Source organism: Chinchilla lanigera, unplaced genomic scaffold (genome assembly GCF_000276665.1).
Source record: "Chinchilla lanigera isolate Chin_1 unplaced genomic scaffold, ChiLan1.0 scaffold00125, whole genome shotgun sequence".
In the NCBI taxonomy this organism is placed as follows: domain Eukaryota; kingdom Metazoa; phylum Chordata; class Mammalia; order Rodentia; family Chinchillidae; genus Chinchilla; species Chinchilla lanigera.
Window position 1 is genome coordinate 2,993,557 of NW_004955526.1, and position 24,297 is coordinate 3,017,853.

At 44.0% G+C, this 24,297-nt stretch overlaps 1 protein-coding gene across 1 annotated transcript in view; it reads left to right on the top strand.

The window, feature by feature from the left end:
* The first annotated feature begins 418 nt into the window (after nucleotides 1-418).
* Nucleotides 419-24,297, top strand: part of LOC102012892 — a 34,823-nt gene continuing 10,944 nt past the window's right edge. Inside the window, exons 1-4 of the mRNA XM_013507354.1 lie at nucleotides 419-550; nucleotides 2,316-2,404; nucleotides 5,524-5,626; nucleotides 19,919-20,112. Of these exons, the coding sequence (XP_013362808.1) occupies nucleotides 419-550; nucleotides 2,316-2,404; nucleotides 5,524-5,626; nucleotides 19,919-20,112 (518 nt within the window). The remainder of the gene's footprint in view (nucleotides 551-2,315; nucleotides 2,405-5,523; nucleotides 5,627-19,918; nucleotides 20,113-24,297) is intronic.

The window sequence follows — 24,297 nt, forward strand, 5'->3', positions numbered from 1 at the left end:
GTAGTCCAAGTTGTCCCCAAACTCAAGATTCCTCCTGCCTCAGCTCCTTAACCACTCCTGGTCAATAACCATAGTTTTAAAAATTAAATACTGCCAGACATGGTGATATACACAGTAATCTCAGCACTCCAGAGGCTGAGGCAGGAGGATCCCCAAATATCTGAGGCCAAACTGGGCTACATAGTGAGTTCAACACCAGTTTAACAATATAGTGAGACTGTCTCAAGAAAAGAAACAAAACCTGAAGTGGCCTTCATGCTAAGCTGTGCTCATAATGGCAGATATAGTTTACCTTTTCAGCCATTTCACACACTCTAGGTGAACATCCCCATAACATTTTATTTCTATCAGTTTTATTTGCTAGTCAGGGAAAGGAGAAATAATGAATAAGTAAGCAAGTAGATATATGATATGTCCGATGCTCACGGCCACTGGAGATCCTTGCTCAGTCAGCTCTACTACTCCAGATCAGACAGCATTCCTGCTGCGCGTGGAGGAGCACGCTTGCAATCCAGCGCCTGCGTGGCCGAGGCAAAAGGATAACTGCAAGGTGGGTTCAGCTGGGGCTACCTAGTGAGATCCTATCTCAAAAAGCCAGAAAAGAAGATTCCTTTTTCATGACTGAATTGACATCTACACTAGCATTGTCTGGTAGATACACACTGCAGGACAAGAGCAGAGACTACATCTGCATTAAGAAGCAGAAACAGATGAAATAATTTTAATAATATGCTCACTCTATGTATCTAAAGTGTTATTTGTAAATATTATTAAACATGATAAAAAGTATTAATGTAGTATTATTTTACATAATATTTTTATAGTAAATCTTTGCAAGCAACTATGTGTTTAGCATTGAGGGTTTTTTTGTTTGTTTTTTGTGGTACTGGAGATCAAACCTAGGTCCTTCACAATGAGCTAAATCCCAGACCTTTTACATGTTTGTTTTATATTCTGAGATAGAGTCTCTCTAAGTTGCTAAGTTGCCTAAGCTGGGCTTGAAGTTGCAATCTTCCTGTCTCAGCCTCCCTGTGTTGAGATTGCTGGCACTGCCACCATGCTTGGCTAGAATATATGTTTTATACTTAGGTAAGCGGTCAATGATCAAATAAAGGTAATGTCTCTCATACTGAACAGCTAGATTTGAATATTTCACAGATTTGGTACCAATCTTTCATATTCAAAAAGTACTCCTCTTGGGTATGGAAAATTACATGTGAAAGGATGTGACCTACAAAGTTGGATACAGAATGTTTGATAGAAAGAGACATAATGTTTCTTTACCCCATTAAAACCATAGTTAATTGGATAATTACTAGAAAAGTATAAACGGAAGAAACATTTCCAATTCTCCTACTTTCCTTCCTTTGGCAGTATGTCTTGGACTGAAAGAGGATGGGGAAAGTCTTCTTTTAGGGTTAATGTATTGTGTGAGTGTTTTTGCTTTTCTCTGAAAGATGGATGGTTCTGTTGCTTAATTTAACAGAAGTTGTAAGGCCGTGGACATGTTGGTGGAATTCCTAGCCCCAGGGCATAGTAGCATGTAGCTTCCCAACTGTCATCCCATCATGGAGGAATCAGCATAATTATTTGGGTTAAATAAAAGACGTAGCACTCTTTTGAGTTACGCTGGGATACACTTCTGAAGAGACTATGTCTTGCAGCTCTATAACTATAATCTTAGCTACAGAAAATTATTTGTGAACTAGGCACAGAGGTCCCTGCCTGTAATCCCAAGCACTCTGAGGCTGAGGCAGGAGGATCACTGCAAGTTTAAGGCTACCATGGTTTATGTAGCAATATTGCCAAGCGATTGAGGGTTCTTTTGCTCGATGGAAATCATGAAGTGGCAAAGCACAGCTCTGCCAGTGATCTCGATGCTGTGGGATGATACTGGATGAGACTCCTGAGCGGATTTGCAGGAACTCAGAGCCCACACTACCCACGAAATAAGCCAGGAGCAGGGTTACAGGACCACCAGGGTGAGTCTTTATTTGCACAGGGGGTCGGTACACTGCAGGAGCCTTCCTAGACTAACCAGACAAGCGTACGGGAGTGCTGCTTATACAGCAGCTGCAGGCCTGTGAGTGATCCGAGTGGGTTCGGGGTTCCTGTAGAGCCACAGCTCTCATGCAGCATTCTGTGAGGGGTGGGGCTCTACAAACCGACTGACAGCGGCCACATCTCTGAGGGCAATGGTGGGGCTGAAACCAAGGAATCTTCTAGAAGGCTGGCTGTGAGGGTCGGGGGTGTTTGGCTTGGGCCCAGATCCCTGCTCCCTGATCTTAGCCACCTTATGCCCCTCCCTCCTTCAGAGAGGGCGCAGGGTGCTGGCACTCAGCTGCACTCATGTGGGAGCAACCTGGAAGAGTGGCCACCAGGGCGGAGGGGGACGCCAGGGTAGGTGAGGGTGGGGAAAGAAGTGTGTGGAGTGTGACGGCCCTGGCCAAGCCACCCCAGCCAGCCGAGGAGGGGAGCTCTGGGGAGGCAGGCCCTGCTCACCTGTCTTAGCACGGCTGGTCACAAACAAACAAGGTTGCATCTGCATGCAGGAACACATTCGTGTGAGGTACCGGAGGTGCCAGATGCAGTGGGCTGTGAACCGCTGCAAATGCATACTTCTTTAGAAAAGAACACTGAACTACAGGATCCAGGGAAGTGTGTGGCTTCTGTGGAGAGGAAAACCCCAAATTCGACAAGGGATTCAGAAAAGGAAGTGAGAGGTGTGAAAGGAAACTCACTCTCTTTTGCCAGTTTGCTGCACAAATCCCACCCCAGGGCACCCTGGCCTTGGCCGGAGTGGCAGCTTCCTCGGTGACTCTGCTTCCAGCCCAGGGGGTGGGGATGGCTGGGAGAGCGGACCCCACACGGGTCACACACCCTCCACCACAGCAGGGTCACAGCGGCCCTGTCTTCTTGGGGTTTTTTGGTTGTTCAGGGATCATCTGTTGAAATATTTTCTTTAGTACTTCTTAACCAGCTGGGCACCTCACTGTACCACTCCTGATATTGTCCATGATGTGACAAGGGCGATGGCCACCATGTTGCAGCCTAAAGACTGGAAGTCCCCAAGAACTCTGTACTCCTTCTGGGGATCACTGGCTAAAATTTTGGTGCTGGATCTGTCCAGCAATGCTGACACGGTCCTCCAAAATGCTATTTCTGTGGTTGAATGTTTTCTGCCTTTCTGCCTCAGCCTCCCTAGTAACTAGATATACTGGCATGTGTTCCCATGCTGGCTGTTAACATGTTTCCAGTTGCACACATAATAAATGAACACATGCTCATTATCAGAGCAATCGCGTCTGACCCCAGTGCACTGAGGAGAGACCACAGAGATTCATGGAGGGTGAGCAGTTTGTCATGTGGTAGAGGCAGGATTTAATACTGTGCTAATGGCCTCGCTGCTTCTTGGCTTTCATACATGTTTCTCCTGGTAATAACACTTGCTTCTTTTGTGGAGCCAAGGGGTTAATTCAACAGACATTTATATTTTATGTTATGTTTTTGTAGTGATAAGCATGGAATCTAGGCCCTCCCCATGTTAGGCAAATACTCTACCACTGAGCTACAGCCCCTAAAAGGTCCTCATAAATTGTAAAGTGGTATACATTAACCCTACCAATCATAATGTACAGTATTTGACATGTACAAGAGTAGGGAGCCAAAGTGGGGCTTTGATAGCTCTCAGGTGGTGTGTAATTTTCATCTCAGGAGGAGATGAAAACACTTAAAATGATGGAGCAGAAGCTAGGTGTGGTGGTGCACACCTGTAGTCCTCGCACTTGGGAGGCTGAGGCAGGAGGATCACTGTGAATTTGAGGCCAGTCTGTGTGCTTACCTGTGTTGCTTTGTTTCCTATAGAATACCTTTCATTTATTCAGATTTCTGTGCCTGCTTCTCCAGTCTGCTGCTAAGGCAGCAGGCACAGGCAGTTTAACAGGACAATTGTGATCCTACCCTGAGGTTAGGGAGACAGCTCCCTGGCCAGCCCACCCCGGAGGGTTTTTGTGCCTCTGCTTCTGGGAAGTCTTGTGGGAGGCGGGTCTGGCTGAGGAAACAGTTACTGTAAGAGCTCGTCACTGGCCACGCTGCACACTCATCCCCTGCAGGAAAACCCAACTGGTTTCCAAAGCACAGGTGATCCTCTTAAACAGAGCAAAGAACAAGTGCTGCAATGCAGGGAATGTAAACAGAGATTCTGAAAGAGTGTGCTGGGGAATGGCTTTTTCCTTTGCTTTATTTTGGAAGACTTCAACAAAGAGTTCCTTTGAGTGTGGAGCTGCCTCCACGTTCTTCCAAGTTTCTAGATGCTCACAGAGGTTGAATCCCTGGGTGAGAGCCAGGTGGGAATCATCTGCAGTGAGGGTATAGGATCCACTGTTCAAAGAGGGTAAATCAGCAAGAAGACAAAGGATTTTTAAGAAGATAGTTTAAGCCAGTAGGGTCAATTGCAATATAATGTTAAAAAAAAAATTGTCAAGTTTTGGTAATTCATTCTTTATTGCAAGTCAATTCTTCTTCTTCTTCTTCTTCTTCTTCTTCTTCTTCTTCTTCTTTTCTTTCTTTTGCAATGCTGGGAATTAAACCCAAGGCCTTCTCACTGAACTACATCCCTAGCTCCTTTATTTTTTATTCTGAGACAAGGTCTTGCTAACTCACTAAATTGTCCACTTCACCATACTCGGGCCTCAGCCTCCCAGAATACTGTGAATACAAGAAAAATGAGTTACTCTTGTGTTGGGTACCTAGAGACGGGAGGATATGTCTACAGCAAGTGGGAGAATTTCAAAGTAGCTTGGTGTAGGTAGCTATAGTTTCCTCTGCTTTCAAATATATGATCTCAGAGGCCAGCTTGGGTCTGACCCAGCCCCTCATTCACCAGCGCCTCTAGCCATTGACTTACTCCTTTTACCCTAATTAAAATGCAAGTGTGGGAGTTGGTCATTCCTAATGATCTGACAGGTTCCCAAATTCCATTTGATTTACTGTTTCAGTGCTGTTTTATGGAGACTCCTGTGAACTGCTTGATACTTACACTTAACCCTAGAGCCCTCCTCTTCCAAGAAGGTTGCCAGGAAATCTTAATTGAAATGGGCCAACATGATCAGAGGTGGAGTTTCAAGGCTTCCTGATCTTCTCTTCCTTTGCTACTTTGCCTATTTTGATGTCTTAATTTAGTCTCTTTTCTTTGAAGCCATGTCCATTGTTCTTGCTGCCATAAAATAGTTACCATGAACCCCTTCACTGTTTCACTGAAAAAAATAAGCAATTACCAGCGTGCCTTCCCATAGTTCTCTAATGAAGTCTCAAGAACACGCTACCTGGCTTGCCCAGCCGAGAGCAGCACCCTTCGAGGCTGCAGGTCTTTGAGATGCTCCCTTCCCATCCTTTCCCATCCCCGCATTCCTCTCGTCCTTTAACACTGATTGCAGATATCTCTTCCTCTGCCCCAGAGAACTTCCACTTTTGCCTTCCTCACATTGCACTGTAATTGTTTGTTTACACATCTGTTTCCTCCAGCAGACCCAGAGCTCCCGGAGGTCGGAAGTCCTGTCTTGTTCAACTCTGCCATTTCCTGGTGGCTTTGCAGGCTCCAGAGCAAAAGGGTGGCCGCCCTACGCAAGTATGTGGCCCACTCAGGGGCTTCCTGCCTCCACATTTGCCCCGTCTGTCTTATCTGTGCTATCTACTTCTATTTCCTGTTACCTGGCAGTGTTTATATCTTTGTCAGCCATCTGAAAAAAATTTCAGCAATTTGGAGGAATTAGTAAGGAAAATAGTCATCTATTATTCCTAGGGCTTAACAGAGGACTAGGAGTTGGAAGACACTGAGACAGCAAGAGTGCTGGAGGTGTAGCTCAGCAGTGCAGTGGCTGCCCAGCAAGCATGGGGCCATGAGTTCCTCCCTGGTACCTAAAACCAAACATGTACCTTTAGCCAGGCGTGATAGCACGCGTCTGTAACCCCAGCACCCTTGGAGACTGAGGCAGGAGGATTGTAAATTCAAGCTCAGCCTGGGCAATTTAACTACTCAGTAACACCACGTCTCAAAATTAACAAGAGAAAAGGGGCTGAGGAGGTAGCTCAGTGTGAAGACCCTGGGTTCATACCCCAGGGTCTATTATAAAAAAAAAAAAAAAGCTTATTAAATGACATAAAATACCCATATTTAAATGTTGGTGTGTATTCTATATTGCACTATGAAATTTACCAGAAACAGTTATCTAGTGATATGTTACCTGGTTTCAGAGTGCTGGAGTCTCCTTGTAGAGGTGGTTTCTAAGTTTTCTGTCCTGAGCAAAGAATCATTCAAGACAAGTGAGAAAGTATTGAGGTTATACATGTATTAAGGGTCGGAAAAGAAACATACTCTGCAGAGCAAGTGTGGGCCAATTAAGAGTAAGTGCCCCGCAGGGTGACAGCTGACTGCTATGGAAGAGCGATGTGTCCCTGAGCTGGTGCAGGCTGTCCATACCCTCTCCTCAGGCTGGTGTCAGCTCTAGGCTGTGCTGTGCTTGAGTTCTCAGGAGAAGAGTTGAAGCTGGCATTCTCTGGTTCCAGATTCTGGGCTTCTGGCTCTGCTCTGCATGTGTGACCCGGAACTTTGTGATCATTCCTAGGTCACATCCACCTTCCCAGCCAGTTTACCATGAACTAATCTCCTGCCTCAAAGCCCATTGTGTATTTAAAGAAAGTGAGACTCAAGACAGTGTAAGTAACTAGCCTAGGTCACATATTTTAGGCATCTTATTGATTTTTATTTTTTAATTTTTTGTGGTACTTGAATGGAACTCACGGGGCACTAAGCTCCAGGTTACACATTTTTCAAAGTGGAGGAGTCACTTCTCAAACCAAGTGATAACATGGGCAAAAGCTGACTTATTTTTCTGCCCAATCATTCCAGGATTTTGGAGATGAAAGTCATGCCAACATCATAACCAAGGATCATGGGCTGCATACAGTGTTTGTTCCACATATGTGTGCCGTCTTCTTTCTTTCATTTACAAATCCACCTTTTATGGAAGTTTATTTGGGAGAATATCACTCAGGTGCTGTTACATGCCTCAGACCTCTGGGTAGTATTAAGAGCAGAAGGAGTACATGGCTCTGTCTTCTGGAACCAATGTGCCATGAGCAGCACTGAAACTCTGATGACACAAAAAATGTGGAATCAGCAACAGTTCTCCTAAACATCATTTTTAAATGGATTGGTCAACATAAATGATGTTCTACCAATAATTTATTTTTTAAATGAATTTTTAATAATTGACAAATAAAAAACAAATGTGCTGTTGGGCACAATGGCATGTGCCAGCAATCCCAGGACTATGGGAGGCTGAGGCAGGAGAGTCACAAGTTTGAGGCAAACCTGGAAAAACTTAATGACTTAGACCCTGTCTCAAAACAAAACAAAACAAAACAAAGCAAAAATAATGGACTGGCCCTGATTCTGTTCACAGTATGCCCTCTCTGCAAAAAGTATGTGTTTATCATGTATAACATGTTTTGAAGTATATATCCATCGTGGAATAGTTAAGTAGAGCTAATTAGCATATGCATTACCTCACAAACTTATCATTTTTTATGGTCAGAACCTGAAAGGATTTCTTAACTGACTAGCTGAGTCTTTTCATGGATCCTGACTTCTTGGTGTCCGGACAAAGTGGGTCTCGATATGGAGAAGTAAGAGAGAGAAAGATTCCTTCCCCTTTTTAGACATCTGGGCCGGCTTCCTCAAGTAGCTACTTATCACCCCGTCTACTTCTGACTTTCTGCCCCTGTACAAGCCCTATCACTGTACTGGCTAGCACCCTGGTTTCCTCCTTGGTAGAACAAGGATGATCATAGTAATCCCCTCACAAGGGAAAGTAAGGAGGCACAGGTGCAATAGGAGCTGCGCAGGTTGAGGAGGACTGAGGTCGGCAGGATCAGTGGAGACCCTCCCAGCAAGTTGCCACACAGATGAACAGGAGCAGACTACAGGAGAGGAGGGCGGGGGTCTGTTTCAGATTACAGTCCTGAGCCAAAGTGCTTGCACTTGGTTAAGTAGCAAAGGACAGAGCCAGTGGGATAGCTCAGGGGTACAGCGCTTGCCCAGTACGCGCAAGGTCTGGGTTCCACCCTCAGCACCACAAAAGTCAAACAAAAGCCAAAACAGAAAATGAATAATGTGGCTGCTGAGTTCCTGATGTAACTGGCAGCTACCAAGGGGGTCCTTGGGGGTGTGCTGGGGTGAGGGGAAGCCCAACAGCCAAAGGACACCCCTCCTACCAAAGCGTTCTCAATACAGCACCAGGATAATGACTTCATTGAGTTAAGTTATACAATTTTGAATCAGTTTTCTATGATGATCATAGATTCTAACCTGTGCCTTTGTGTAATAAATATTGTACTCAAAAGAAAGATGGTTGACTCTACCAGTCAAGCTCTGAAAAGAATAAAGCAGAATTGCCTGAGTCACTTTTAGGCGGGGTGATGTTGACTGCTGGGTGTGACTTTCCCTGCACTGAAATTCCACAGTCCTAGACAGAGGAGGGACTTTGGGAGCCATGGAACGCTTTTCTGGGCTTTCTCATCCATCAGGACAGATAAGAAGATACCATTCCAGGTGGTGACTGAGGCCTTCGATAGGGGTTTTCAAAGTCAGTCTCACTTCCAGCTCTGTCACTGCTGCTGACTGACCAGTTGAACACAGATGCATGTTGCAAAGCACTGAAGTGGTACCTCCTCATTGAGTTCAGTGAATTTAAAAGCTGTTAATCTTCCAGCCCTGCTTTGTAAGCAGAAAGGGACATGGACTTGTGCTTCCCCAGTGGTACTGTTGGTTCTCCAGGGATGGAGATTTTCTCAGTGTTCATTTTCAGACCAAGTAGGCTGATGCGTGCAGAGTTGTGGCCAACGGCACCATCACATCCCAGGGCCATCTTCCTGGAATACAGAACTGTAGCTCCCAGGGGAAGATAGATATGCTAGTGTGATGGCTTCAGGAGCAAACTGTTTGCTGAAGTTACATTCCAGATGGGTGGAAAAGCCCATCAGCCCAAAATTACCTGAGCTAATTTCCCACACTCAGATTCATTCCTTCAGACGAATGAGCTAATCTTTCCCACCCGGCGGGCATCTCCTGGGAATGCTGCCTCCCTGCAGCCCCTTCCTGCGCGCTCACCTCTGTATGGCTGCCCAAGGGGGCGGGGGCAGTGAGAGCTGGGAAAAGGTGAACCTGGGCGGACTCAGGGGCGGTGCGCTGCCCCGGAGCATCCAGGAGAGGGCTTGTTATTTCAGGAAGGGAAAGCAAGAGCAAGGGAGACGAGATGTGAGGAAAAACTGTGGCAAATGCGAGAGATTTGTCTATCTCCCAAAGGCTAAAATAGGACTGTTGAGCTAGGGAGGAACAAAAACTTCGTAATTATGTAACTAGTTTTAGTTTTGCCCTTTTTTCTTTTTCTTTTTTTTCTTCTTGGAAGACCTAAGGCTATGTTTTCTAAGGAAATTCCTGAGTATTTAGTGAAAAAAGCCTTACTTCGGCTAAAAACACACCTAGAGAATGCTACATTAATGTATTAAGGACCAAGATATTTACTGTGACTCCTTTCATGCCAAACATTGGACATCTGTCTTATTTTGAGCAGTTTTACGAACACCTTTCTCAGGCCTGGAGAGGAAGGCAGTGGAGACCGCTCCGCGGCTGCGGCTTTTCCTCTTGGGATGATGGAAATATCCTGCGGTAGGCCGCGATTACACTGCACAGCGCTGCGAGTGTATAAAATATCACGCTGAACTGTACACTTTTAAAAATAATGGAGAGGTTAAAAAAAGCAAACAGTTTTATTGTGATAGAATTCATTACTATAATATACTATTGTTTAAAGTATATTTACTTTTTGATATAGTGCATTATTCATTTTTAAAATTTGATAAATATGTAACAACATTTGCCATTTTAACTGAGAACATTTTACAATAGCACACCGGATGCGGTGTGCACGCCTATGATCGCAGCGCTCGGGAGCTTGACGGAGGGCTGGAGGCCTGCTATGAGCTGAGGACCAGCCTAGACTCACAGCAAGATCCTATTTCAAAAAAGCAAGCAGCGGAGGAAGAAATAAGATAATATTCTGGGATAAAAAAGAGCAGCTGAGAAGGCCTCTTAAGTGTACTGGCTGAAAATGAGCAGCAGCTCGTTCACTGGTCCCAGGGGCCTGACTCTCTGCAGCCAGGTGCCCGCGACGCCCAGGGCACTGGTGGATCCCAAGTCCCTCTACTCCCTCTTCCCGGAGACTGGGCGCAGCCAGCACCGCAGGGAGACAGGCGCGCAGCAGCTTCCCGTCGGGCAGGTTACGCAGCAAGATTCTGGACGTCAGGGGTCTGGGGAACTAAGCCCGCATAATGGCAACTCAGAGGAGATTCGGAATGCAGACAAGAAAGGCGCGGTGCAGCTCCTCTCACCCGGAAGCCGGCAGGCGAACAGGGAGGAGCGCGCTTCCCAGATGTCTGAAGCTCCATGTCCAGGGCAGAGCAGCGGGCGACAGCACTGTGATTGGTTTCCTACAAAGGACCTTTTGCTGCTCCCTCCTCAAAGGGCTCGCTGTGCCCTCCCTGCCGAGTCAGGGCCACAGGCTGCTGAGAGCCAACCTTTCTGGAAGGGGCGGCGGCCTCCCCTGTCGCTCAGCTCTTCCAGGACCTGGACGTCTGTGTTTGGCTTTCTGTCTGAGCAGCGCTGGCTCTACCTGCTCTCTTTAACTCCTCGCGGAGGCGACATCTGCTACAAGACTTCCCCGTTTCGAAATTCCCTGGTGGTGCAATCTCTGTTCTCCGCTGAAAATAATAATAGCTGCGATTCCCAGCACGCTCCCAGCGCTGCCTTAAGTGTACGTGGCTTCCCGCTAGGCCTCACGTCACATCTGCAGGGAAGGTAGCCCGATTCTCTGTCTCGCATGGGGAGGAGAACTGAAGCTTGGAAATACCTAGTGACTCACACACCTGCTCACCCCGCGCGTGAGCAGCACAGCAATAAGAAAAAACAGTAATACAATCAAACAGCTACTCATAAAACAAGTTGGAGGAAATCTTTACACTCAAAGCTTCTTAATCAAATGAATTTGCCCCAGACAGAATGATGTGCAGTTGAAAACCGACCAGGATTAAAGAGTACATACTACGAAAAAATTCTACCTTTAAAAAATCATATTTTATAATTTCAGATGCCAGAAGCTTTTGAGCTACAAAACCTTCAAGTCTCCCATAGTCGCTGTAAGGAAGCAACGCTTGGCGTACCCTGCAGAGCAAGCAGGGCTCACCCCGCGCTGTTGTCAGGACTCTTTATTCCACACGCTTGGGGCTGAGTTGCAGGCTGCTAACTGAAGCCCCGCCGCGCCTCTCTCCATGAGCCGTGTCAGCGACCACTGTATAAACTGTTCCAGCTTTTGGCGGAATGGCAAGCACCCGTCGATGTGCACACAAGCTGAATCTCGACTTACTGCAGGGGTGTTTGTAAAAGTGAAAGTGAACCCCCAAGAACAACAGTGAACGTCTCAGCAGCTTAGCGAGCGCTCACGTTACAGCGTGGGTTCCTTCACCTTTCACATCAGCGACGTTCAGGATGCTCCCAACAGGTGCAGCATTGGTCAGCCTCTGCTACTGTACGAATGGCTGAGATAAATCAGTTTATCAGGAGGAAAGGTTTATTTTGCCTACACTTTGGGGCATTTCAGCCTGTGATCCCTTGGCCCCGCTGCGCTTGGGGCGGTGGCAAAGAAGCCATTGTAGGGGAGCGCGGTTCAGAGGAAGCTGTTTATCTCAGGACAGCCAGAAGATGAGGGCCGGGCCCTCCCACCCTGGCTTAAGACAGCAACACCAGCGACCCAGCTTCTCTCTGCTGGGCCACACGTCCAAAGGGTTCTGTCTGCCCCCACAGCCCCACAGGCTGAGGACCAACCTTCAGTCAGAGGCCTCGGGAGAACATTCATGCTCCTACCTATAACAGGGCCAGAATCCCTTCAGATGGTAAAAATCGGTACTAGCACTTCACAGCCCGGTGGAGTGATGCTGGTAAACAAGTTATTACACATTTTTCAAAGAATGAGCAGGGAGGACTTTGAAGGGCCCAACTCAAAAAAATAATAAGTGCTTAAAAAGATAGAGGTGCAAATTACCCTAACTTGGTCATTGCGCCTTGTATACAAGTACTGAATTGTCACACTCCGCCAATAAATATGGACAACTGAAATTGAAGAAGGTGGAAAAACAATCATGATGCTTGAGAAAGATATTAATCCTTAATTTCCAGGACTTGTATATAACTTTCTAAATTCTTTTTTAACATTGTTTGTCTCTGTTTAACAAGTGTTAAAGCAAATAACTTTAGCTATTTAAAATCATACTACTTGTGAAAATACTTTTTTTTTTGAGACAGGGTCTCGTTATGTGGTTCGGGTTGGCCTTGAACTCATGGCAATCCTGCTTCTGCCTCCACCATGCCTGGCACTTTTTAATTTTATTTTTAAACATTATTATTATTAGTTTTCACTTTTTGAACCCGGGACCTCACACATGCTAAGCAAGTACTTTACCAACGAGGTACATTTCCAGCCCAAAAATGCTTTTAAACATTATTCATGATACTAAAAGTAAAGTACATTTTAAAACTGTTATTTAACCCTGGACTGAAGTCCCAGGAATGGAAGAAAGTTAATTAATTCAGGATAGGCATTGAATGTTAACCCAAAACAGGGTTAGAATAGCCACACTCTCAGGCCATCTGCTTCAACAGCTCCTGAAACAACAGCAGCAGCAGCAACAACACAGACGCAAACAACCACAAGAGAATCCTGGCTCAAGACCACTTGAACTAGACCCTCTGGACCACAGTAGGATTACATTTTAAAAATTGGCCTCCATGACTCAGTACTGTACTACGGATTTTTCTTTTCACTTCTGGTTATAAATTACGTGCTACAACATTCACATTCTGAGCAGCCACATTCTTCCCTGCGACCTTCTTGTGGCCATGGTAAGGCTTCATAACCTCTCACGGGCTACCCACACTAACAGGCGCCCAGTGAGCCTGTGGACCCCTTCGCAGAACAATGTCCATGAATGCATGAATAAAACAGGGTTACCCAGGAAAGCAATTGGACTGTAGTTACCAAAAAGTTTGATATGGTTGCATCTCCTTTTTTAATAAATGCACTTAAATAATAATATTCCAGTGGTAGGTCTAATGAGTCTTCAAATTTCAAATAATGATGAACATAATTGAAATTTTGATATATCTCTAATAATTTATATATCCATAATTTCTACTAATGACTTTTATTTCTATTACTGGTATTGTTAATACCATTACTGTTGCAGTCAGGGTTTACAAGGGAATAGATTTAATACAGGATGCATAATTTATAGTATTATTTTATAATATTCACCCAAATGGTCAAATGCAAAAGAGTGCAAGAGATCTGTCCATGTACCAGAGACCCAAAGAACCCAGCTAAAGACCTGGATCCCATGGCAATCCTACAGGAGTCCAACTGGAGGCCTAGCATCCATGACAATGTTTCATGCAAATCTGTGTCTAGGATCTGCACTGGGAAGGCCCAAAGGTCAGCAGTGGAAGCTAGAAACCCTATCCCAGCAGGATGAAAGATCTGTGCCACAAGGCCGAGGGCTCTGCACCAGAGCCAGGAAGCGATGTTCAAGGTAAGGACTAGAGCTCCCCACAAAAGAACCACAGCCATCCTCAGTGACAGTGAGGGCCCAAGCTCTTCTGACTATGAGAACAGCTGAATTCATATCAGGAAAGCCAGCAGGACAAGCTTCCCCAGGAGAATCAACAGCACGCCATCTCGCCCTCCAGCCCTCCTTTCATGCTTTGGTAACAGTCCTCAGGTGGGCCTTCCACAGCCAGAACCATGTGATTCAGTTCAACTAGGTGTTACAAGTTGACCATTTAATCACCACAACTTTTGTTGTTTTTATTCAAATTATAAGGAAATAGTAAATATTAGTTACAGGTTAATGAAAATAACTAATAATTCAGGGAGCAATTAAGCTTTAGGCTGGGAGCTCCAGGTTCAGATTAATGAGGCAGGAGATTAAGGCATGGCAAAGTGGCTGGGCAAGTAGGCATTTCTTGTCACTCACAAAGAACCAGGACATATGTGCCCTCCATGCCCCTCATCCGTTCTGAATCAGAGAATACTATCTTCAGTTTTTCTTACCCAAGATCAAGCAAGCTTTTGACAGGACAGCCTAGCTCTGATGTCAGCCTGAAAAGCAGGCTGTGTAGATGGCCCCTGCACCTTTTTGAGGTAGCCTGCTCTCATCCTGCTGCAGGTACTTCTTTTCCTACTTTTAACTGACCACATGTGTTCTGCAAAGCATGTTTCTTTTCTTACTTTTAATCAGTGTAAAACCTCACTACCCTTGTACTTGTTTTGTCCAATTCTTTGTTAGCACAAGAAGAATCTATTAGGAAAAAGAAGGAAAAGAGAAAAAGGTATGAGCTCAGCCAGACAGGTTTATTTCAGAACAAACCTGGGAGGGACGGCTCTGGCACTGAGACCAGACCAGATTCTCTCGTACAATCTGTAGGTCTTTTTTTTTTTTTTTTTTTTTTTTTTTCTCCAGTACCGGGAACTGAACTCACGACCTTGCGCTTGCCAGGCAGGCGCTTTTGCCACTGAGCTAAATCCCCAGCCCCACTGTAGGTCTTTTATAGTGTCCCAGTGGGAGGAGGGGTTCAGAGAAAGGGAGCTGTGGCTCCCTGCCAAGAACAAGGCTTGAGAAAGGGTAATGGCTGCCCAAGGATGGAGCTTGGGAACACGAGGGAGGAGTGGCTGCTATCAGCAGCAGGGCTGATAGTGTTCTGAGTCACTGCGTACAGCTGTGCCGGGCGAGGGTGGTAGTTTGGCGCGCTGTCTGTCAGGGTGCCGGTGGTCAGAGTCTTTCAGAATGTCTAGAAGGAACCCCAGAACCCAGTCACAGCAGCACTGCCCTAACAGTGCACCACAGATTGGCCAGCTCAACAGACGTTTACAATCTGGGTGGTAGGAGTCTGAGATCCAGTCTGTTAACAGTGTCGATCCCATCTGAGAACTGTGTGTGAAGAATCTCACCAGGCCACTTTTCTTGGCTTGTGCTGGGTGTGGTGGCCCATGCCTATAATCTCAGCATTTTAGATACTGAGGCAGGTGCTCTGCCATGAGCTCAAGGCCAGACTGGGTTAAACAGTGATTTCAAGACCAGCCTAAATTACAGAGTGAGATGCTGTCTCCAAAAAACCAAAAACATCAAAAAAAGAATTTTGCCTTTTGGGGTACTGGCCATAGTAGGTTTATGCTTGCACTGAGGGTGGCACTTTGCCTTGTTGTCCTCTGTAAAGATACCGTCTTCACATGTCCCAAAGCACTGTGCTGAGAACTTCAACAGGAATTTTGGGAGGAAAATGTACGTTCGAGGATGGTAGTGCTCTTTCAGGCAATCGTTCTATCTTCTATAGTAGTCCAGTCTGAAGCTTTGCCTAAACGAAGCAGCCAAGGGCTGGCTTCTGAGGCACTGAGAGGTCCTTCCTTGGCAGGTCTGTTTGTGGACCAGAGAAGACTTGTCTGAAACACCTGTTCCTCACCCTAGGAGGAATAGATGGAAAAATGTAACTTTCTCTCTGAGGAAATCACAGAGAACCAGGAATGCTGCAGTTATCACTGCCGAAAGCAAAGAAAACCTCCCAGTGACAAGTCTGATTTCAGGTTGGTTCAGCCTCTTCAAGGGAGAGGTCCAGGCTAAGGAGCAGACCAGTTTTCTCATCTGCTGGGCAAGCAACATCCCACCCAGCGGGCAGCCAGCGGCCACACCCTTGCAACCCCCTGCACACACACATGCGCACAGAGCAGCACAGCGCAGTGCTTAGCTACCCAGCAGACAGAGCCTGTGAACACGTACCCTGGGTTTTCAGCAGTTAAATTGCTGGGTGTTCACACAGTGTGTTATTTACTCTACAGCACTTTATCTGTGTTTATAAACCATCTACTTAGTGTTCCTGCCAACTTCACTGTGGGATAATTGAAACAAAAAAAAAGAAAAAGAAAAAAGAAGCAACTGCCAAGTCTGAAGTTCCCATCTATAAAACAAAAAGGAAAACTAGCTGAATTTCTAAGCTGAAACCTGTTCCATCTGGATCTGTAGTTTTAAAAACAAAATCAAAACGAGGAAGATCTTCTAATTACAGAGGAGTTTTGTACAATTGACAGAATGTGACTGTATAAATTCAGTAGTGTTTTCTTGTTTATCATGTTACCTTATATATACTCTATCACCTATGTATGGGAACAATTAAGTTTGTCTATAATTGCACCATGGTAAGGTTTTAAAAAGCTTTAAATCTATTTGACCTGTAAAGTTTCAACTTGTACCTTGAAAATCAAACTAAAACTAAAAGTCTGTATCCAGATCCTGCTGTTTTGGGGGTCACAAAGAAAATCATGTTATTCTTGGTCATGACATGCTTCTTTTAACTTCCTTCATTTTTTGTGGGGTTCAGTGATTTTGTTAATTAGGCTTTACACAATCAGGAATCTAACCTGATCTATTTTCTTAGTTTTTAATCTTGTCAGCATTTCAGAATATTTTTCATTTATGTACATATATTTTTCTTCCTGCTTTATTTTTATATAACTCAGAAAAGGTAGCTGCAATTTACACACCTTACAGTCTCTGTTTTACACCTTTGCAATGCTAATTACCTTGAAGAATCTCTGCAGCTCTCCTTTGCCTGTTAGCCACTCAAGGGGTTGTTTAACCTACATTGTAAGCACCTCAGGGCAGGGATCTTATCACTTGTCCCTTTGTAATGCGTTCTAGACTCTGAGTTATTAGAATATGCAGACTGGTGTGTTGAGAACATAAATCTGGGAACCATAGTATCCATTGAAGATACTGGCCCACACCCAGGAGAAGGTGTGCTCATGTAGCACAGACAACCCAAGGTAGGGAAAGTAAGCAAAAGGAACAGTGGAGCATTGTTAATAACGCAAGAGAAGCCCTGTCTGTTGCAATGTGGCTACTAGTTAGTGGCAAGAAGTTGTAAGACATTGGCAGGCCTGGAGAAGATGGTGGTATGTCAAACAGGCTAAAAAAGAAAGTAAGAAAGCCCCCTTCTGCTCACTTGGGGCTTGCTAGAAACTGCAAAAGGAAAACTGAAAGTCAAGGAAGGAAAGTGTAGTGGTGATACGTTGTCCCATTTGGAAAATGCTCTAAGCTGTGAGCCAAATTAACTTCTGCCCTGGCTCAAGTTTGCCAGAGCTGCAATCGCCGTGTCTTCTGAGAGCTTGCCAAGTGACAAATTAGGACAAGATTGAGAGACCCTCCTGGTGTGTCAGATCACCTCTAGTCAGTTCTTTATGAGCTTTATTAAATCCACTGGAGAACTATCCTCAAAACCCTGATTAGGGTTGGTGTGGTGACATACATTTATATAACTTGAATACTTGGGAAGCTGAGGCAGGAAGATCCCTAAGTTTAAGGCCAGTCAGGGCAATTTAGCCAGTACCTGTCTCAAAAAGGGCTAGGGATATATTTCTAGCATGCACAAGGCCCTGGGTTCAGTGTCCACTGGTACAATAACAAAAACCTTTATTAGTTAGCTAGCATCCAAAATTTATAAATAACCATCCTTCCTTCAAAGAAAATGAGATAAATGAATAGAAGATAAAGGTTAAGAAATTTAAAAAATAATAATATTCATAAGAGGAATCAAGCCCTCCTCTAGGACTTGTGGATTCTGGGAAGCCTCTCTGATGACTGCCTCTGAGTGGGGCTGCAGACACCCACAAGGATGCTGTGGTGTGGAGGGGGGCTCTATATCACACCCATCACTGTGAGGGACCGAGCATGAGCACTGCAGACACAGCTTTGGTGCTGAAGCAAACCTCTGTGCCGCATCACTTGCCATTGAAAGTGCTCCTGAAGCTCATCTCTCCTGGGGGCTTCGCGGTCACAGGGATTTTAGTGGGGAGGCAGCACAGGGGGTGGCTGGTGTTTACCTGGGGGACTGTCTGTGACCCCCTCCTTGCAGGACAGCATGAACTCGTTAGCGGCTTGTGTGTCTGCAGCCTCTGTGAGTCTGAGGAGTCTCTCTCTCTCTCCAGAGGAGCAAACTGGCACACAGAGGTAAAGGGGGCGGAATGAAGGCTGCTCCTCGCCAGCTTCCTCAGCAAGTTCCTGAGGTGACAAGTTAGGGTGAGGTTTGCTAGGCAGGATGCCAGCCTGCTAGGGGCTTTGGGCCACTTTCCAGTGTAGCCTAAAATAAAGCCCAGCCAAGAGAACGCAGGAGGTGTTCAGGAATCTGTAGGGAAGTGTACTTTTGAGTGTGAAGCTAACTTAATTTCAATGATGTCAAAATGAGCTTGTTTTAGTATTAAAATTGAAATAAGAGTAAAACCAAGGAAATCCTGATTTAATATCTGCTCATTGATTTTGTGTAAATCCTGCTTGTCATTTAAAACTGCCCTTACTAAATCGATCCAGAAATTTACACTCTGAAACATTACATGGGATTAGCACTTCTGTCTTTTTAAAGTCAATGAGGGACATAAATAATCACAGGAACACTGAGACAGTGTGACAAAAGACTCAGATTTCCCACACTGTAACCAGGTTTTGTCCTCCCATATCAAATACTGCCAGCTTTGTAACTTCTTTTACTACATAATTTATTTCTCATAAAATAAGTGAAGAAACACAAGTTAGTTGGCATTACTTTATGTCTTTGAAATGAAGTTGAATCACTTGTAGCTTAAAATTCTGTTAACTTACAACTTATTTGATTATTTTATCTTATTTTTGAGACAAGGTTCTTACTGTGTAGATCAAGCTGGTCTTGAACTCACTGTGTAGCCTGGGCTGGCCTTGAACTTTCAACAATCCTCCTGCTGCAGTCTTCCAAGCGCTGGGGTTACAAGCGTGCGCCGCCACACTTTCCGCAAAGTTGGCTCAGGCTGTACCTTCTCCAGAGAGGGCTCTTGAGGGGCTAGCCTGGTGCAACCTCCCTTTCTCACTCTACTTCTCGTCACCCTGTGCACATCGTGGCCATAGGCAGATGGCACACATTTTTTCTCACTGAATTAATTAATTAATTTTTCCCACGTGACTTGAAATTTGGAGAATGAGCTAAACAGACATTTGGTTCTCTTCATAGAAGTCTATTTTTCTGATCTTTGACTGTTATATGCACTTTCCATTATACAATTTGGGTTATTGTTATTATTTCTTTCAACAATGGCAAACCAGTATGAATCTTTTCCTTCTAATATGTGGTTAATGTGGAGAAAGAAAAGAAATAAATTACAAAGTTTTACTCATTCTGTTGGCTTATAGACTTTTGTATTGTTATCCACAATAATAAAAGAAATATTATTATTCCTAAGACAGTTGCCTTCAAGAGCTGTGATTGACAAAACAACCAAATAAATGGAAATAAATGTGATTGTTTTACCCAAGCTGATGTTATGTCTCAGTTGAGAAATTACCTTTTCCTTCTTTTTCTTCCTTTTTTCTTTCATGAAATCCTTCTTTCAAATCTCTTTGTGCCATGTTTAAAGGAGGCTTCTAGACAAAGGCCTTATCTTGGGCAGCGAACGGCCTCACCCGAACAAGTTCCTACCTTATCTTCCATGTCCTCTGTGTACTCTAGACAAACACAGCAGATGGGGAGCAATGTGCTGAGCCAAGGAACACAGTGCGGTTGGAAATACTTGCCTCATGTGCCGCAGCCGAGTTTACTGTGGTTCTAGACGGCAGATGCTGGGACTCTGCAGAGTGGAAGACAGGGGTCCCTGAACGTCCTGCTCTGTTCCTTGCACCGCATCCTCAGCTCTGCTTAGGCCTCCGCACGGACCACCCTTCCCCTTTCTCTGCTTTGCAGACTCCTCTTTATCTTCAAAACCTCAGCTCCCTAAGAGGCCTCTTTCCAACTGCACACTTTGGGGACAGCTCACGGAGGTGCCCACCCCGAAGAGTGGCCCTCTCTCTGCACATCTATCTTCTCCACGAGGTTGTGAACATCCTGGGAACAGAGACTGAGTATTTCACAACCAGATTCTCAGAGCCAAGTTCAAGGTAAGCTTGGCACACAGAGGTTACTCAAATGTTTGTTGAACAAATATTGAGTAAATGTGAAGATCTCTCCTTAGTCGGAGTCTATGTAATGTTTGTAATCACTGCCTCAGACAATAATATCCTAAGTAGATAAATTAAGCGATATTAAAAATGACTAAGACTTTTTATGTATGCACAAAGTACACTGAACGCAATTGTTTTAAGAGCCAGATAAGCATTTGGGTTGCCCTATGTTAGCTCCGTAGAACAGGGTGGAGGTATGGAGTGTCACAGTGCTTGGGACCCTGACCTTTGCAATCAGTGCTCCTGTGCACAAACCCTCATTTGGGTGCTTGCAGGGCTTGTAACGCTGAATCTCCCTTGCTTCAATTCCATTGTTTGTAAAATGAGTGAAACCATGCCTCCCAATTCATTTTTAGAAATCAGAATATGTCAGCGAAGCTCTCTGAACACGTTAAGCAATAGATGAATGGTTCAGGTATGCGTATGCATGTGTTTCTAAGGCTCGATTGTACCATTGCTCTGTGATGCTGCTCTGCATGTTTGCTGTTCTCTACTATCCCCTCGTGCGTATCTTGTTGGCAGATGTGAGGGTCTGACTTCAGCCTTGTTGACACTGAGAATCACAGGGTCTGTTTAAAGTGACAGTGCTGTGAGTGTGTTCAAGTCCAGGCCTTCTCACCCATTTCTCCTCTGTCTTCTTCCTACTGCAAAGCTTTTGTCATAATATTTGAAGTTGATTTCGGGAGAGTAAATAGGCAGACTGTGTATTTATATCTAAACTCTGTCCCAGATGATGAGTTAGTCTTTTAGTCTTGGGTCCTAGGGATAGAACCAAAGACAGAAGCTTAGATGGATCTAAGGTATAGGACTTAGTAGATAAGCTGATACAAGTATCTAGACAAATAATTGAGTCAGGATGTCAAGTCAAAGGCGTTGGGCCTAAGTGCAGAATTTTCCTCTGTGGTTATATGATGAGAACTAGAGAGAAATAGAGTTGAGAAGTAAGGTTAAAGAAGGTTGGAAGTGTATCTGAACAACTCCCCAGTCCCTGGAACAAAATCACAGGAAGGGAACAAGTTCAAGCCCAACCAGGACAATCTAGTGACTTAGTGAGACCTTGTCTCAAAATATGAAATTTTAGAAAGAGTTGGGGTTGTGGATATAGTTCAGTGCAAAGGCTCTGGGTTCCATCCTCAGTACCAGGAAAGAGAGAGAGAGAGAGAGAGAGAGAGAGAGAGAGAGAGAGAGAGAGAAAGAAAGAACTATCAAGTCTCTAAATCCAGCAGAGATAGCATAGTACGAAAACAGTGCTTCTGCTTTCAGTCTCCAGTCATCTCTCTCTCTCTATCCAGACTTGTTTAAAGGGATAGAATAGATAACCAGATAAAAACAAAAAAATTTGAAACAAGAAAAAGGAGCAGAAAATCAGATGAAACCTTACTGGTGACTAGTGCAATGGATGTCAGGTAGTTTAGAATGTGTGCTCGTTGCGGATGGATCTCTGAAGGGAGGGTTGGTTCTGACTGGCTGCTGTTCACCTCGGGTTCTGATCCAATCTCTGGCTCTAACCTGGGTTGGAAGAATGGCAGAAGTGGGATTCCAGAGGAATGATGCCCTAGGATGTCCCTGCTTTCTCCCTTGTTTTCCAGGAATAGACGCCTATTCTCCTGATGGAGTAAGTGACCAGAATTGGTCTGAACTGTTTCTTTTTTTAATCATTTTTATTAGGGCATGTTTGCAGCCCATAATAATTCCATTCATTGTGAGGCACTGGTCCATGTACGTGACACAGCCGGTGTTTTTGCTCCCCCTCCCCCTCCCCTCCTTCCCTTTCCCCTCCCCCTTCTCCTAGTTCTCTTTCTATTTGTAGCAGGTCCATGTCCCCATTTCCTGTTTTTAATTCTCAGTGTCTTCGTTTTACTCCCTCTTTCTCACTGATACCTAACAATTGCACATACTTATGGAGCACAGTGTGATGATTCAATGCACATGTACAATGTGTCATGACCAAATTAGAATCTCCTGTCTTCAAACTCCTGTCTTCCAGATCTTCACAAATATGTTTTTATACTTTTTTTTTTACTTTTATTAGTACATGTTTTATTAGTACAATGCACAGTGATTACATTCATTGTAGGGAGTTGGTACCTGCACATACACATTTCAATTTTTTTTCTGTTCTTCCGGGTCCTTTTATTTTTCCAGCATCACATTCATTTATTTATCTTATAAGACTGTTACAGATTGTGTCTGGATGTCCCCCCACAGCCTCAGGCAGTCATGGGCTGGCTTCTAGAGTTTATGAGTAATTCAATGTTGGGATTATGGGTGTGAGTGCTATGCCCGCCCTGGGGTGGGTAGTTTGCACACAGTGTAAGGGAGGGAAAGAGGCTGCTTGGGCTGCTCCTCTCTTTTGTTCTTGCTGCTTTTGCTGTTTTCTGCCACCATGAACTGTTGCCTTCTGCCATGTGCCACTCTGCCTTGGAGCCATCTGAGTATGGACTGAAACCTCCACAAACAGTGAACTAAATAAAACTTTCCTTCCTTAATTTTGGGTGTCAGGTATTTTGTCTCAGCAACAAGAGAATAGTAACTAAGACAAAGACCTTATAAAGTTAATTATCATATGCATAGGTTAAAAACCAGACTGATGGGCCAAAGGACATATAACATATGTAAGACAATCATAATAGGTCAAGGTACACTTTTAGATACTCATCTGTGCTGTATTATGATGCCTTATATATATATATATATTCCCATATACATCTCAGCTGTGACTACATGAGGTGAATATTTCCAACTGCACTGTGTTCTTTAGCTCAAAATACTCTTTGCATCTGTTTATTTGCCCAGAGTGAATAAAGGACACAGAAGCTAAGGTGGGATCACATAGCTGAATGTGTCCAGAATTTTTCTGCATTGTTCCACTGACCCACATGTCTGTTTTTGTGGCACTACCATGACACTGTAACTTTGTTATTTTGGGTTATGATGCTTCCTGCTTTGCTCTTGTTGCTCAGAATTGCTTTTGCTATTCTGGTTCCATATGAATTTTAGTTCTTTGAGGAATGCTGTTGGAATTTTGACTGGGATTGAATTAAGTCTATATACCAGTTTTGATACTACGGACACTTTGCCTATCTAGGAACAGGGGGTATCTGTCCATTTTTGATATCTTCTTTGATCATTTTTTTCAGAGTACTGTAGTTTTCATTATACAGCCCTCCTCTTCCTTTGTTAGGTAAGTTCCCAAGTTTTCTTGAAGCTGTTGTGAATAATATTATTTCCATAATTTCTTTCTTGGTAATTCATTATTGGCACCCAAGAATACTATTGACTTTCGTGTATTAACTTCATATTCTTCTTTGTTGCTGAACTTGTTTATTAGTTCTATCAGTACTTCAGTAAAATTTTTTTTTTTAATGTAAAGGATCATATCATCTGTTAATAGGGACAGTTTGACTTCTTCCTTTCCTGTACAAATCACTTGTATTTAAATGGTTTAAAGAAACCATGAAGGGTGCTTTGTGTTCTGATTCCTTTTGCATACAGAAACAACCGTGACATATAGTCATAAGTATTTCATCAGAGTGCATTAGAACTATGTGGAGAATATAGTTGAATATTTTGGACAAATGGCAGTGCTTATATAGGATAACATTATATGGATGATAGGCAAGATTCTATTGCCATTGTTTTTATTTAATAGTGTTTAATTCCTTTCTTGGGAATAAATTGCATCAATCTGAGGACATGCGAAGGTGCTTGATTCTTGATTTGCTTTAAAGCTCAGCTAGATGTGTACTGAGAAAGACACAATAAAATGAATACATAAAGTGGGTACATGTGTGTGCTGAGAATGGCATTAGACAAATGTCTTGCTGCTTTTTCATTACGCATTCATTTTTAGATATTATATACATTAGTGACTAAATATAGACTGAGGAAGGGGATATTAGTAAACAAGAAATTATAAAAATTGCTTGCTTATATTATTTAGAGTCACTTTCCAGGTGACTTCCAGGGACTTATACATTCTCACATGTGAGAAACAATAAAATGAGAACAGTTAAAGATCAAAATTCAGCATAGTCCTTTTAATTTATTCTTTTCCATAGAATCCTATAGAAGGCATGAGAGTAAATGAAGAAAAAGTGCTTTTCTTTTTTCTTTTTCTTT